General features: G+C 41.5%; 1 protein-coding gene across 2 annotated transcripts in view; it reads left to right on the top strand.

Moving 5' to 3' along the window:
- MTMR10 (myotubularin related protein 10) overlaps positions 1-14,474 on the top strand; it is a 55,555-nt gene that overhangs the window by 37,316 nt on the left and 3,765 nt on the right. For both annotated transcript variants that reach the window (XM_043554853.1, XM_043554854.1), the window contains exons 7-15: positions 199-370; positions 1,410-1,497; positions 1,579-1,667; positions 3,992-4,122; positions 5,364-5,433; positions 6,091-6,161; positions 8,407-8,576; positions 10,087-10,257; positions 14,272-14,454. In XM_043554853.1, the coding sequence (XP_043410788.1) occupies positions 199-370; positions 1,410-1,497; positions 1,579-1,667; positions 3,992-4,122; positions 5,364-5,433; positions 6,091-6,161; positions 8,407-8,576; positions 10,087-10,257; positions 14,272-14,454 (1,145 nt within the window). The remainder of the gene's footprint in view (positions 1-198; positions 371-1,409; positions 1,498-1,578; positions 1,668-3,991; positions 4,123-5,363; positions 5,434-6,090; positions 6,162-8,406; positions 8,577-10,086; positions 10,258-14,271; positions 14,455-14,474) is intronic.

Raw genomic sequence — 14,474 nt, 5'->3', positions numbered from 1 at the left:
GGAGCTGGATAAGGAAAATGAGTTCTTCTGACAAGAGGAGGGCTGCCTCTTTCTCAGGACTGCTGGGAGCAGTAGGAACATCTAGGAGAGGTGCCCCGTCCATGCGTGTTTCTGATAGGAGGCGCCCAGAGAGGAGAGGGAATGTGGGACAAAATGTGACCATTGAAACAAAATTAATAGTATTGCTTTTTCTTGTAGCCAATAATATTAATGGAATACCCTCAGGAGGTGGCAGCGGGGCCGGTGGTGGCAGCAGCCAAAAGACTCCACTCTTCGAGACGTACTCAGACTGGGACCGAGAAATCAAGAGGACAGGGGCTTCTGCATGGAGAGTTTGTTCTATTAATGAGGGTTACATGATATCCACTTGGTAAGTCCCATTTTTACAGCCTTATTTATAGCTGGAGGTGACTTCTTCTGAATAATAATCACTCTGCTCTCTGATAACTTACAAGTTATGGTGAATGGAATATTTGTTTTTAATAATGCTTTCATGAGGGGCACCTGGGTGGCTCAGTTAGTTAATCGTCCAACTCTTGATTTTGGCTCCCCTACTTGCTCTCTAATCTCTCTCTTTCAAAAATAAATAAATAAGCTTTAAAAAAAAAAAAACAAAAAACTGCTTTCATGGATATTTTATCTTAAAGATGAAAAAAGAGAGAAAGGAGGATGTCTTACAGTAGAAAGGAGGATGTCTTATGGTGCAGTGAGCACTAGTAATTGCTGCCCAGTCAGTGAGTCTGCGTGTCTTTGGAAACAGGAAAGGTTAGAAGGGGGAGATAAGGAGCTGAAGCTTTTTTTTTTTTTTTTAAGTTTATTTATTTTTAGAGAGAAAGAGTGTGAGTAGAGGAGAGGCAGAGAGAGAGGGAGAGAGAATCCCAAGAGAGAATCCCAATCCCTCTGCACTGTCAGTTCAGAGCTGAACACGGGGCTTGATTTCATGAACCATGAGATCATGACCTGAGCTGAAACCAAGAGTCAGATGCTTAACTGACTGAGCCACCCAGGCACCCCAGAAGCTAAAGCTTCTTGGTAGATTTGTGGGTTTGGTGTGGTCTTGTGTTATGTGCCTTGGATTCTTACCCATAGAGAACAAAGGTGGGCATGTTTTTCAGAAACCGAATACATGTTTGATTAATAATCATTTTGGAGAATATTTTAGACATCTCCTTTGGATGTTTCCCCCTGCTTTAAATATAAGTTTTGTGATAATTGACAACGTCACACGTGTTTTAGACAAGAGATGTCTAGGGTCAACCTTGTCTTCTATGGTACCTACCATGTGGCCACCAAGTAGGGTGCACATTAAATGGGGATAAATGTGTTTAATTATATATGGAGTCTTCAGAGCACACTTACCTGCCTAGAGCACAGGATTCTTATGTTATGGTTTGCTTTTTCCTCTCCAGCCTTCCAGAATACTTTGTAGTGCCAAGTTCTTTAGCCGACCAAGATCTAAAGATCTTTTCCCATTCTTTTGTTGGAAGAAGGATGCCCGTAAGTGCTGTCTGTTGGATTTCATTCATACCGATGTCTTTTTCTCTACCCAGTTACATAAAGGCTCTGCTTCTCTCCTAGTTCTGGTGCTGGAGCCACTCAAATGGCAGTGCCCTCGTGCGAATGGCCCTCATAAAAGATGTGCTGCAGCAGAGGAAAATCGACCAGAGGTATCAAGAAATGGTCATTGTTGCTGTAGACATTTTTAGTTGTCAGAAATAATATATTAAACTCCTGACTACTTGAAAATAGTTAGAAAGTGGCATAGTTTTATTAATTAGTTAGCAACATATAGTCTATACAAGAATCACCATTTTGGAAAAAAATGTGAATATATTAAAGTTAACATTTAAGTTATACTAAATAGAATTTAATTCTTTGGCTTATAAGACACTGGGGAATCTTACATTGCTGACGTCTTGGTATAACAGTGTGGCCTTTAACGTATTTGCAACGTGTGGTGATTTCCAGCTGAGATACTTTAGGGTAAATCAGACCTTTCTTGTAGTTTGGTGTGTCTTAGGTCTACAGAGTCACAGTAGCTTAAATGGTGGTTTTAATTAGCTACCACAAACAAGTTTGGCATCATCTGCTATAAAGTCGCCAGTAATCTCCATGTCATTAAAGCAGAAGGCATTTCTCAGTCAGCGGGCATCACTATTGTTTAGTCTCTCCCTAAAGCCCTCTGAGTCCTGCTTCTTTCCACTCTCCTGAAGCCCCTCTTCCTCACCAGTACTCTGCCCTCTGCAGACATTACCTAGAATCTGTTTCAGGCCACTGCTTCTTCCCATTCTGCATTTCTTTTCCTAAACAAGTTTACCTATGGCTGTGGCTTTAGTGACCATCAGATTTTATCTCTAATGGGACATCTTCCACGTGCAAGTCTCAGAGGCCCTTTAAACTCAATATGGTCCAAAACCAGCCTCCAGCATACAAGCACCGCGCACTCTCCCAGCCTGCCCTCAGAAATCCAGGAGTCATCCTGGATGCGTTTTCTTTCACTTCCTTCCCCACGTTGAGCCCATCATCAAATCTGTCACTTCACTTTTTAGAAACCTTACAAACTGTGTCCACCCCAGCTACACCCCTACCATGAGTGCCCTCATTTCTTCCCTCCACGTCTCATCCACTATCACACCCGTGGCTCCTGGCCCTGGCCACCATGGACTTTGCCTTTGCCTGTGCTTTCCCATCTCCTGATATTCACCAGTGCTGTTCCCTTCTGGGCTGTCTTTCTTCATGCTTATCCTCCAGCACTCTCCACCCCACCCACTCGGTACTCCCTCGTTCTTTATCTCTCATGGCAAATCTCACTTCCTGAAGATAAGCTTTCCCTCACCTCTAGATCAGGCCTCAAGTTATACATTCTCTATGGCTCTCTAAATTTTCTTCATAACACTTACTTCAGTCTTTAATTGCATGTATGTGTTACAGTTTGATTACTGCCTATATTTGCTACTAGGCTATAAGCTTCTTGAGCTGAAGGGACTATGTTTTGCATACCATTGTATGTTTAGCACCCAGGAAACACCTGTGATGTTGAATATTTATTCAATACTTGTTAAATAAATGAGGAACAAAGGAACAGATCTTAGAAAACCGGCTCAGAGAGCCTCAAATTGTATATCACAGTCTGTGACTGTTACAGCCAGATCTTAGTTTTTTTTCCCCAGGGCCATACCGAAGAAAGGCACCTTTGCTGAAGCAAATAACTGACAAGTGACCCTCAAATGATCCTTCAGGAAAGGAAAAGGAGTATTATTCAAATAATCCCTGATGGGTGTTTTTTACCTTGGTCACATTTGAAATGACCTGTCATGTCACAGTCCAAGCCCAGTATTCACTGCCATGTCTGCTGGTTAGATGCATAGGAAGGGTGGGGGCTGGGGGGAGGCTGCTATTAGAGGGAAGCCAGCAGCACTGCTGGGTGGGAGTTCGTCCTGAACCCTCACAGCCAGTGGCACTTGTAATGTTTTAATTTTATTAAGCTGAGAATTGTTTTGATTCTTTCTATTTTTTCAGCTATCCGGTTCTTCGTAAGTAGGACAGGCTCTCTTTGTTGTCAAATCTCTCTCTGCCCCTTTCTCCTTAGACATACCATCTCAGGCCCTCTCTGTGTTTCTCCACAGCCAAGCTTGTGTCCACCACAGGACCTTTGCCCTTGCCTTCCCTCTGCCTAGAACACTTTCTCTCAGATCTTTGATGGCTTCTAGTTATTTGGGTTTTGGCTTCAGTATTACCTTCACAGAAGAGCCTTTCTGACCACATGACTTGAACTAGCCTGCATTCACTCGATTATGCCACCCACGGCATTCACCACAGCCTATTACTTTATCATTTACCCAACCACCACCAGAAATAGAAGCCCTGTGAGAGCAGAGGCCCAGCCTGTCTTGTTTATCTCCAGCTCTGAGAATAGTGCCTTGGCTCATAATAGGTCTTCAAAAAATATGTGTGGCATAAATGAATGACTCAAGGATTTTGTCTTTATTAGGATTTGTAATGCAATAACTAAAAGTCATCCACAGAGAAGTGATGTTTACAAATCAGACTTGGATAAGACCTTGCCCAATATCCAAGATATACAGGCGGCTTTTGTAAAACTTAAACACCTATGCGTTGATGGTAATTTCATTTTTATTATATATGTATATATATATATATATGTATACAGTGAATGGGTGATAACACCATTGCATGAGGCATGTCAGAAAAAATGATAGCCCTTGAAAATATAGAAATAGATATATTTAAGTAGAGGCACATTGAAATACTTTTGCATGACAGTATCAGAAGCTCTTAGAAAATGGAGTTTAAACTGCTTTTTTGTTTTGGAGGGAAAAAAAAAAATTACACCACTTTGAAATAAATAATAAATGGTGTGGTAGGATACTTCTGTAAAGTGCCAAGGAAAACAGTGAGCTACCCATACAAACTTCCTAAGATTTTAATGCACACAGTTATGTTTTAAGATAAGGGACTTGACATGAATTTCAAACAGAGCCATGTTGTAATCTGTGTGGCCTCAGATTTCTAGTACATGTATTAGAACAAGTGCTTCTCAGGTACTTTCATTGTGCCCCAGGGGGATGACTCCCGTGAAAGCATCTCTGGCATAAGTGAGGCCTCCTTGAAGTATACACAGAGTCCTACTTACCTGGGAGCCAGGAGAGGCAGCCATTGTGGCAGTTCTGCAGGGATGAGCGGGTGCTTGCCTGGAAGGAGAACTGGGGAGGGACATGGTGTGTTAAAAAAGCACAGTGACATGAATTCTTATCAACCATCTGGTAATTGGAACATTACTAAAGCCTGGAGTTTGTGAGGTGAGCGACGTCTTGAGACAGGCCACGCAGGACTGAGTCAGGACAGTGCAAGCCCTGCCAGGAAGATGCCCTCATTCCTGCTGTCACAGAAACCGTGCACTGAGAGGCAGCGCTGGCAGCAGGAGCAGGGGAGAGAAGCAAGGAGGGTGAGGTTTGCAGTCAGGAAGCTGTGAGTAGGGGGCATCAGAATCCAGGGGTGGGCTGACCAGGAAGGTGGGAACCACTGGCTCTTAGGCAGAGGTGGTTAGACTCTCCAGGACTTCCCTGAAAGCCTCCAGGGGAGTGCTTTTTTTTGTTTTTTATAGAATTGTAACATGTCTTCTTAAATGACTATATTATTAAGTGAAAATGCATACTTCCTTAAAGCCAACTAAATATTAAAAACTGTGACATATCACTTAACTCTGATATTGATCATGTAAAATTAAGTTTAAAAAGCCTAAAAAGGTGTGTGCATACATTTTATATATATATACAAAATATATGCATCCTATATATTACATATATATGTTTTTTAGATAAATATTACCATATTTATTGCAGAGCCTTTTGAAGAAACTGAAGAGAAATGGTTGTCTTCACTGGAAAATACTCGGTGGTTAGAATATTTAAGGTTTGTACAACCACTTTCCTTTTTCTTCTTTAACTTTTTATTTTGAAATAATTATAGACTCATAGGAGATGCAAATAGTCCAGCGCTCCACATACTCCTCACCTAGCTTCCCCCGGTGGTTACATCTTCCATAACTAGAATGTGATATCAAAACCAAGAAACTGACAGTGGTATAATATATAAGCCTTATTCAGATTTCACCAATTTATATATGTTTTCGTGTGTGTGTGTGCGCATGTGCATGTGTGTGGTATTATGTGCATTTTTATTGCATGTGTGGATCCGTGCAGCCCCCACCACAGTCACTATACAGAACTGCTCCATCACTGCAAGGCCCTTCATGCTGCCCCTGCAGAGTTGCGTCCCCATCGCTGTGCCCTGGCAACCACTCCTCTCTTCTCCGTCTCTGTGTTTTGAGATTTCAAGAATGTCCTGTACATCAGCCCCCTTTTTATAAAAGGATTAATGAATTTCCCTGATAGAAAAATCAAAACATACTCTGTTGAAGAGTCACTTAAATGCTGATGAAATTTGCAAAGGTTATTGAGAACACAGTACAGTGTGAGATTAGATGTGCTTGATTTCAAGTACTTTTAAAGAAATATTTATAGTGGAAATTTTATTTTCTTAACAGTATTTTTCCCTTTCTCTTTTCAGGGCATTCCTTAAACATGCAGCAGAACTCGTGTATGTGCTAGAAAGCAAGCGTCTCTCTGTAGTCCTGCAAGGTAATTCATTACTGAAAACAATGGTCACCATGCCAGCCAGCGTGGTGACTGCCCGCATTCAAGTAGATGACACTACTGCTAACCCATCAGGGACACTACAGATTCTGCCACAAAGACCACAGGTAGAAAGGAGTCCGGTTTTCTGCCCTGTGTTAAACCTTCTTCCCGTATTATGGGAAGGGTTGGGTTGCAGCTCCTGACAGAGTCAGACAGAGTGTTAGTCTTGGCAGAGCATCCTTTCTGTCTAATCTTGCTACGTTTCGAATTCATAAAAATTTCAACTTAAATGCCTCTGGATCATGCTAGATTGGACTCTATAGAAATAGATGGGTATCAAGAAATTGACTGAATTGACACTATGTGTTAACTAACTTGGATTTAAGTAAAGTTTAAAAATTAAAAAAAAAAAATAGCCAATATTCTGAATTTTGTCTAATGTTTAGTAGGAGTAAAGTACAATATAATAATGTTTCAGTTAAGTGAAGGATGATTGTATGTTAGGTAAATTTAACAGCTAACAGAATTTCTAAGTTTACTGATGTAGTTTAATAAACCATGAACTTCCTACCTTATCCTATAATATATTTCACATTACATAGTTTGTGAATATGCTACACTACTGAAGCTTACAAAAGTATTTTTACCAACTGTCAAATTTAACAGACTTTAGCAAAGTAAAGATATTTAAAACCTTTAAAGGGGAAAAAAGAATAGTAATGCACTATTTCAAGTAATTCCTGTTATGCCATCAGAGTTATTTAATTCACACATAAATGCAGACTCTCACAATCCAGTAATCTCTCCTCTCAACCAGTGGGTATTCTAATCCTATTGCAAAAATCCTACTTAGCACATGTCTTGATGGATTTGTATAATACAAAAAGGTTAGAAGAGATACTGAACCTACATCTTAGTAACACTTTTTTTTAGAACGTGGTTTTGAAATCGTTTATTGAGGTATAACTTGCATATTATAAAACACACCCATTCTGACTGTGTATTTTTAGTACACATACAGAGTGTAGAGTTCAGAGTCCAGTTTTAGAAATTATTTATCTCACCAAAAAGATTACTTGTGTCCCAGCCCCAGACAACCACTAATGTGCTTTCTGTTTCTCCACATTTGCTCTTTCTGAGATGTCATGTGTAAACGAAATCATACAAAATGTGATGTTGCCTCTTGCTTTTTTTATTTTACATACATGCTTTTGAGGTTCATTCACGTAGCATGTATTAGCAGTTTGTTCCTTTTTATTTCTAATAGTATTCCTTTGTAAATACCACATTTTATTTATACATTTGCCCACTGGCAGACATTGAGTTGTTTCCATTTTATGGCTATTATGAATATGCTGCTGTGAACATTTATATAAAAGTCACCATGGGGACATATTTTTTTTATTTCTTGTGGGTAGGTACTTAGAAGTGAGGAATTGCTCAGTTATAGGAGTTGCTATCGTTAAAAATTGATGTTGGTGACAGGTTTTCATGGACTCTTATCAGGTTGAACTACCCTTCTGTTCCTAGTTTGCTGAGAGTTTATCCAGAATGAACTTTGGATTTTTATCACATAGATGCTTTTTATGCATCTAATGAGATGATTATGTTATTTTTATCACTTATGTCTATGAAGTGTTACTTTTTGTCAGATGTTAAACCAACCTTGTTTTCCTGGAATAAATTCTTGAATTCATGAGATAATATGATTTGCTTGTATTTTGTTGATGACTTCTACAATTTAATCATAAGGGATACTTGGTATAGTTTTTGTCTGATTTCTTTGGCTGGCTTTCATAACAGGTATTACTGGCATTACTGAAAAGACACCAGCTATAAAAGATAGGAGGAAATGTTTGCCACCTTTTCACATGGTGGTGGACAATCCCATTCCCCTTGTTCACTTCTGAGTCACCATGTGGAATTGCCAGTAGTAAAATTAATGTTCTTAGGAAGCAGAATGGACTCTTGAAAGATTTCCACCCCAAACTACTGAAATGTAAAAAGTGTGAGGAATATGCTCTGTTATTTGGAAAATATTCATATATAAAAGATTATTTCCCATTGAACACTGATTGAGCTAAAGTCTATAATATTTTAGAGTTGCTGGAATCCATTGAACCCTCCTAACATGGATTATTTTGAAGGTAGCTCGGGCAGAGAATAATGTAGTATCCACTTGACCTTCCCTTTCTCGCTCAGCATTTTTCTATGTAGTAGTTATTTTCTTTTCCATTTTTCTTAACAGAGGAGGAGGGAAGAGACTTGAGCTGTATGGTAGCTTCTCTTGTTCAAGTGATGCTGGATCCCCATTTTAGGACAATTACTGGATTTCAGAGTCTCATCCAGAAGGAGTGGGTCATGGCCGGATATCAGTTCCTGGACAGGTGCAACCACTTAAAGCGATCGGAGAAAGAGGTAACAGAATCTCGGTGCTTGTTGTGAGTCTGTAAGTGTACACAAGGCAAAATTCACGTTGTCATGTGAAGAGCTATTCTGTCTGTAAAGAGACCAGGAGGCTTTTTAAATATTGCATTTAGCACCTCTTTGCTTCCTTAGTCTAAGACTACCAATGGATTAGCATCCAAATTGATGTACTTACGAAGATTATTGTAATTATATAGGTAAAATTCCAAAAAAAATTGTTAAATTTCTCCACGTTGAGAACTACTTGATAAAATGCTGTATTATCTCTCTGAAAAGCAAATAATGAGCACATCAGGTATTTTGAAAAATCAATTTTGGAGTATCACATTTTCTTAAAATGGGGCACGTGTGTTAAGAATGGGATGTTTGAGAGGGGCATCTTTGTAACAGCTCGGGGCACAGGGGCTGCCATGGGTGCAGAGGTAGGAGAGCCTGTGAAAGGCCCTGCAGGCATCTCACAGAATGGTGGTTTCAGAAGCATAGGCTGACTGAGCAGTACAAACTACCATCTGAGGAAATCTCAACAGCGAATACTTCACTTAAAAGATGCTGGGGGTGTGGGACACCTGGGTGGCTCAGTCGGTTGAGTGTCTGACTTAGGCTCCGGTCATGATCTCACGGTTCTTGAGTTTGAGCCCCACATTGGGGTCTGTGCTGACAGCTCAGAGCCTGGAGCCTGCTTCGGATTCTGTGCCCCACTCTCCCTCCACCCCACCCCTGCTTGTGCTCTGTCTCTCTCTTTCAAAAATGAATAAACATAAAAAAAAAAGATGCTAGGGGCACCTGGGTGACGTCCGACTCTTGATTTCTGCTCAGGTCATGATCTCAGTGGTTGGTGAGTTTGGGCCCCACAGTGGGCTCTGTACTGCCAGGGCGGAGCCTACTTGGGATTCTCTATCTCTCTGCCCCTCCCCTGCCTGCTCTCACACACTCTTTCTTTCTCATAAATAAATAAACTTAAAAAAATAAAAAGATGCTGGGACTCCAGGATACAATAGCTGTCATCAGCTGTTATACTTGGGGCTCCACCATGTGACCTAGAGGCTAATGCCAACTGTTTTCTGAAACTCTGGGAAGTTTTCCGGATGCTGAGCCTGCACGGTGCACCAAAAGCTAATTACAGAAGTTGTTTTTTGGTTTGGAGTTGTTGGTTTTTTGTTTCTATTTTTCAGCATTCTAAAGAATTATTTCCAGATAAGCTTAATCACATATTTTAGTATCCCCCATTCATACAGTGACACTTGCCTGTTTACTTTGCCATTTCAATGATACTACACAAGTAAGGGCTGTGATGTTTATCACAGTTGAACTTACTTCTTAGGTTTGACATAAGCTGGTTTCACCTATTTGCATATCCTTGGCTTAGCTTTGGAGCCAAGTGTTTTAGGCTTAGCTGTTCTCTTATTAATCTCTTCCTTACTGTAAGCAGTAAGTTTGGAAATAAATGTGAACAACTGAAGGACAACATTAAATCATCCCATTTTCTGTTTGTATATGCCAGTCTCCCTTATTTTTGCTGTTCTTGGATGCCACGTGGCAGCTGTTAGAACAATACCCAGCGGCCTTCGAGTTCTCAGAGACCTACTTGGCTATACTGTACGACAGCACCCACATCTCCCTGTTTGGCACCTTCCTGTTCAACTCTCCTCACCAGCGGGTGAAACAAAGCACGGTAAGAGATACTGTGGCGATAGCTACTTCTCTTTTTTGCTTTTACAACTTTATTGATATAGAATTGAAGTACAGTTAGCCGCATATTTAAATATGTAAATTAAAACAGTCTTAAGCTACCATTTTAAGCTGTAATTTCTGAATGAATTCTATAAAAGCCTACAAAAATCTAGGAAACTGTTTCATTTTTATGACTGAGCATTTTAGGTATTTTTCTCTGATGTACATTGTTCATAATAAAGCAGTTTTTAGGGCTCCTGGATGGCTTACTTGGTAGAGCATGCGACTCTTAATCTCAAGGTTGTGAGTTCAAGCCCCACTTTGGTCATGGAGCCTACTTAAAAGAAAGGGGCACCTAGGTGGCTTAGTCGGTGAAGCATCTGACTTTGGCTCAGGTCATGATCTCACAGTTCATGAGTTCGAGCCCCGCATCAGGCTCTGTGCTGACAGCTCAGAGCCTGGAACCTACTTCAGGTTCTGTCTCCCTCTCTCTCCACCCCTCCCCTGGTTGGTTGGTTTCTCTCTCTCTCTCTCTCTCTCTCTCTCTCTCTCTCTCTCTCTCTTTCTCTCTCTCTTTCTCTCAAATAAATTAAAAAAAAATTTTTAATGTGATATGTAACAATTAAAAAAAAACAGATTTCAAAGATGTAAATTATTACACCCACCTTAAATGTTGTGCTTTTATATTTATATTTTGACATTCAGTCTCTCCAGATGAGTAATTTAAAAGGTCCTCTTTGAGGACTTTTGTTTCCTAGAATAAAAGATGTACAAAGCAAGATCATTTTCTTCAAGAGTTCTGTGGAGAAGGAATTTCAGAGATGAAGCATAGGCATGGTGCTAGACTCAAATTCTTGGCAGGTGCTGGCTGACCAAGTAGCCTCAGAACCAGTTCCACATGCCACACAGCAGTCCTGTTGGGTAGGATGTTCAGTTTCTAGTCACAGTTCATTGACCTAGAGGAAGAATCATGACTAAGGAGGGTCTCAAGCCAAACTTGAAACTAACTTCTGATTGCCGCTGGTAGAACCTTCCAGAACCCTGGGTTCTGACTCACCCACATTGGAACTGACATTGGGGATAGCTGATAAATGTTGCAGTAACCATTGAGAGAAACAGAAAGGAGAGTTCTTGCGGTCCTCAGCCTCAGCACTAAGGCCCTGGTCCAGGTGATGTGGCCTGGTATAATGTGAGTCCCTCCTAGGGTCAGAAAACCTGAATCCTGGCCCTGGTCTGGGAGAATGGTGAGCCCAGGTTCCTCATCTGTAAACTGTGAAGCATAATGCTTCACTATTTGCTAAAGAAATGAATTAGTCTAGATTGCAGATGTGAAAGACAAAGTGCACTAGACATTTAAGGAGATGATTTTTATTCAGGCTACTGTAATAGAGAGACCTTTATTAATGAGGAACATCCCAAAGAAAAGGAAGGGGCCTGGGGCTTGTTACAAGAGGAGGGAGATGGGAGGGAGGGGGAGCTGGTCTTACCTCACAGTAGGGGAGCCGTGTCTCAGTGGGGCTGTTGTCCGGGGGCTCAGGGTCAGAGAAACTTAGCACTGCCATAGGGTATTTATTTTAGATCGGGGAGTTTGTGAAGGAAGTTTTTATAAAATATATTCTGTGCTTCCCTAATAGAATGTAACCTCTCCCAGTACTGCGCTCAGACCGGTGGTAGGCTGGGGCCCTGAGGTGTGGGAGACTATTTGTTCCTAAACTAAATGGTCTCCGATGCGCTCCTTTTCATTCCTCGTTCACTGGGCATCATCCAGTTTGTGCCCCTTGAGCTTCGCTGTGGGCTGTGCATCTGGTGGTGTTGCCTGCTCATCATACTCCTCTCCCTTCACTGCCCCGTGTACACGCCCATGCACGCCCCTAGTGCATGCATGCATGCACACACACACCTTGTGGGCCTTCAAAATGTACACAAAGCTAGGAAATCAGCCTTGTTACACGTAGAACATTCTATGTAAAATGCCAGTACATCGGCCCTAAGGTCCCAGTGACTGCAGTGCCTCCAGCAGGCACTGAGCAGAGGACTCTGCAGAGCTCAGGTTGGACCCCAGAGACACTCACTCCTCACCCTGCTACTAGGCTGGATTCTGGATGTGCCCAGATAAGTTTACAAATAGCTTTCAATGTGGAAATAAATATTTTTTAAAAGTATATCATCTGAGGGTGCCTGGGTGGCTCAGTCAGTTAAGCAGCTGACTCTTGATTTGGCTCAGGTCATGATCTCATGGTTCATGAGTTCAAGCCCCGCATCATCGAGGAGCCTGCTTGTGGTTCTTTTTTTCCCTCTCTGCACCTTGCCCCTCCCATCTACACTGTCTTTCTTGCTCGCTCTCTCAAAATAAATAAATAAACTTTAAAAAAGTAGATCATCTACTTTCCCTGGTCCATGCTCTAATACTGTATTGTTTTTTTAGCCTGGCCTTTTTCAAAAGCTTTTCCTGGCGAGTACTAGCATGGATCCCTCCTTGTCTCAGCACTTCATACTGATGATTTGATGTAACAGCCAGATTGAAGGTCGTCAGTGCCACCTCTGCCCTCCCTGGGAAAATGGCTTTTGATGTAAGGTCCTGATTAGCACAACCGCTGTTCTCAGCTTAGTCTCTTCCATAAAGACGTTTCCTTCTTTTCTGAGGCCACCTTAGATGCTCATGGTCAGGTACTCTTTGTGGAAAATCTGATCTTTGGAGATAAACATTTTTAGTTTTCACATAAAAAAAGATGACTGTTTTCTGTTTATTTTTCTAGAAGGGCCATTAAAACAGCTCTTAATACTATCTTTTTAAAGGAAATGGGTTGTTTCTACATGCATATATATTTTGAAATTTCAAGTAACTAAAAAGGTTTTTTTAAAATATATTTGGTGCTTAATGAGTTAAGTTTTACTCGTTTGCAATAGGACATTTTGTAAAATGCCCTATACTGTTAGATAGCTTATCTGTTTCCTGCTGGCCCTGAGTCAACACTACGACATGGGTCACACCTGGTCATACCTGTGGTATGGAGCTGGTGTCCTGACCACAGTGCTTCTTTAGTAATAACAATGAGTTTTTGCCTTTTTCCTAATTTCCAAACAAGTTCTTGGTTGTTTGGAGAATACCGAAAAGTACGGAGCAGAAAATAAGAATCAGTCCTCTCCCACCATCCAGGGACTCGGTATCTTGAGAAATTTCCTCCAGAGAACTAACCTACATAAACCGATGTGCCAGCCTGCTTTGGCCCTCAGCCAGGATGACGGCCCCTTTCTCCATGCCACTAAGTGCAGCTGCATGGTTTGATGCTCCTCACCTTCTCCACACAGAGGCAGTGGGCTGTCTCCCTGCAGCATTGTGCCCTGCATCAGTAGGCCGCGTGAGCCTACAGTGGGCTGGAGGCAGGCTCCTGGGAGCAAGAGGCCCGGCCTCAGTGCGTGGTCTTCGTGGTCATGGCCAGATGCCGGGACTGTGTGCACAGGGTCTGGATTCCCTCCTCCCTGCTCCTGGGGTGTGGTTCAGATACTGCAGGTCACTGGATAAGTGACGTGTGAGTGTGGACTTAGAAAATGGGATAAAATAGATGGCAGGGATCACCATGCACAGACTGTCTTACACCTCCACTCACCAAGTTCTGTGCCCATCTGGTAGTTGCGTAAATGTATCACGTACTCAGAAAGTAAAGTGCTACAATTACAAAAGTAACTGGGACACCTTGAAGACTTTATAGTATGGCTTTCCTGAAATTTTACTTGTTGTAATAATATATTCCTTGCTCAGAGGGTCCAGCTTCCTTGATGGCTTCCAGAAGAAAAGGTGCTCTCCTTGCTCATATAGGGTGTGAGGTGTCCCTCTGATCCAAGGTGCCAAGAATGTCTCTTCTCTCAGAGCAAAACATGCTGCTCCCGGGGAGCTAGAGTTGCTCTAGTCCAGAAAATTCCCCATAGTGAGGGAATGATTTTGGCTCATCAAAAAAAAATATATGAGAAAATCATTTGGCATCTTCTCATAAATGTTCAAATATTTATCTTGCAGGAATTTGCTATAAGCAAAAATATCCAGCTGGGTGACGAAAAGGGTTTAAAATTCCCCTCAGTTTGGGACTGGTCTCTTCAGTTTACAGCAAAGGATCGTACCCTATTCCATAACCCCTTGTACATCGGAAAGAGCACACCCTGTGTACAGAACGGTTCTGTGAAGGCTTTCAAACGGACAAAGGTAAATTACAAAAACGCACC

This window comes from Prionailurus bengalensis, chromosome B3 (assembly GCF_016509475.1).
Source record: "Prionailurus bengalensis isolate Pbe53 chromosome B3, Fcat_Pben_1.1_paternal_pri, whole genome shotgun sequence".
Lineage (NCBI taxonomy): Eukaryota > Metazoa > Chordata > Mammalia > Carnivora > Felidae > Prionailurus > Prionailurus bengalensis.
Note: the sequence above shows the minus strand (reverse complement) of the source record. Positions and strands in the feature narration are given on the sequence as shown.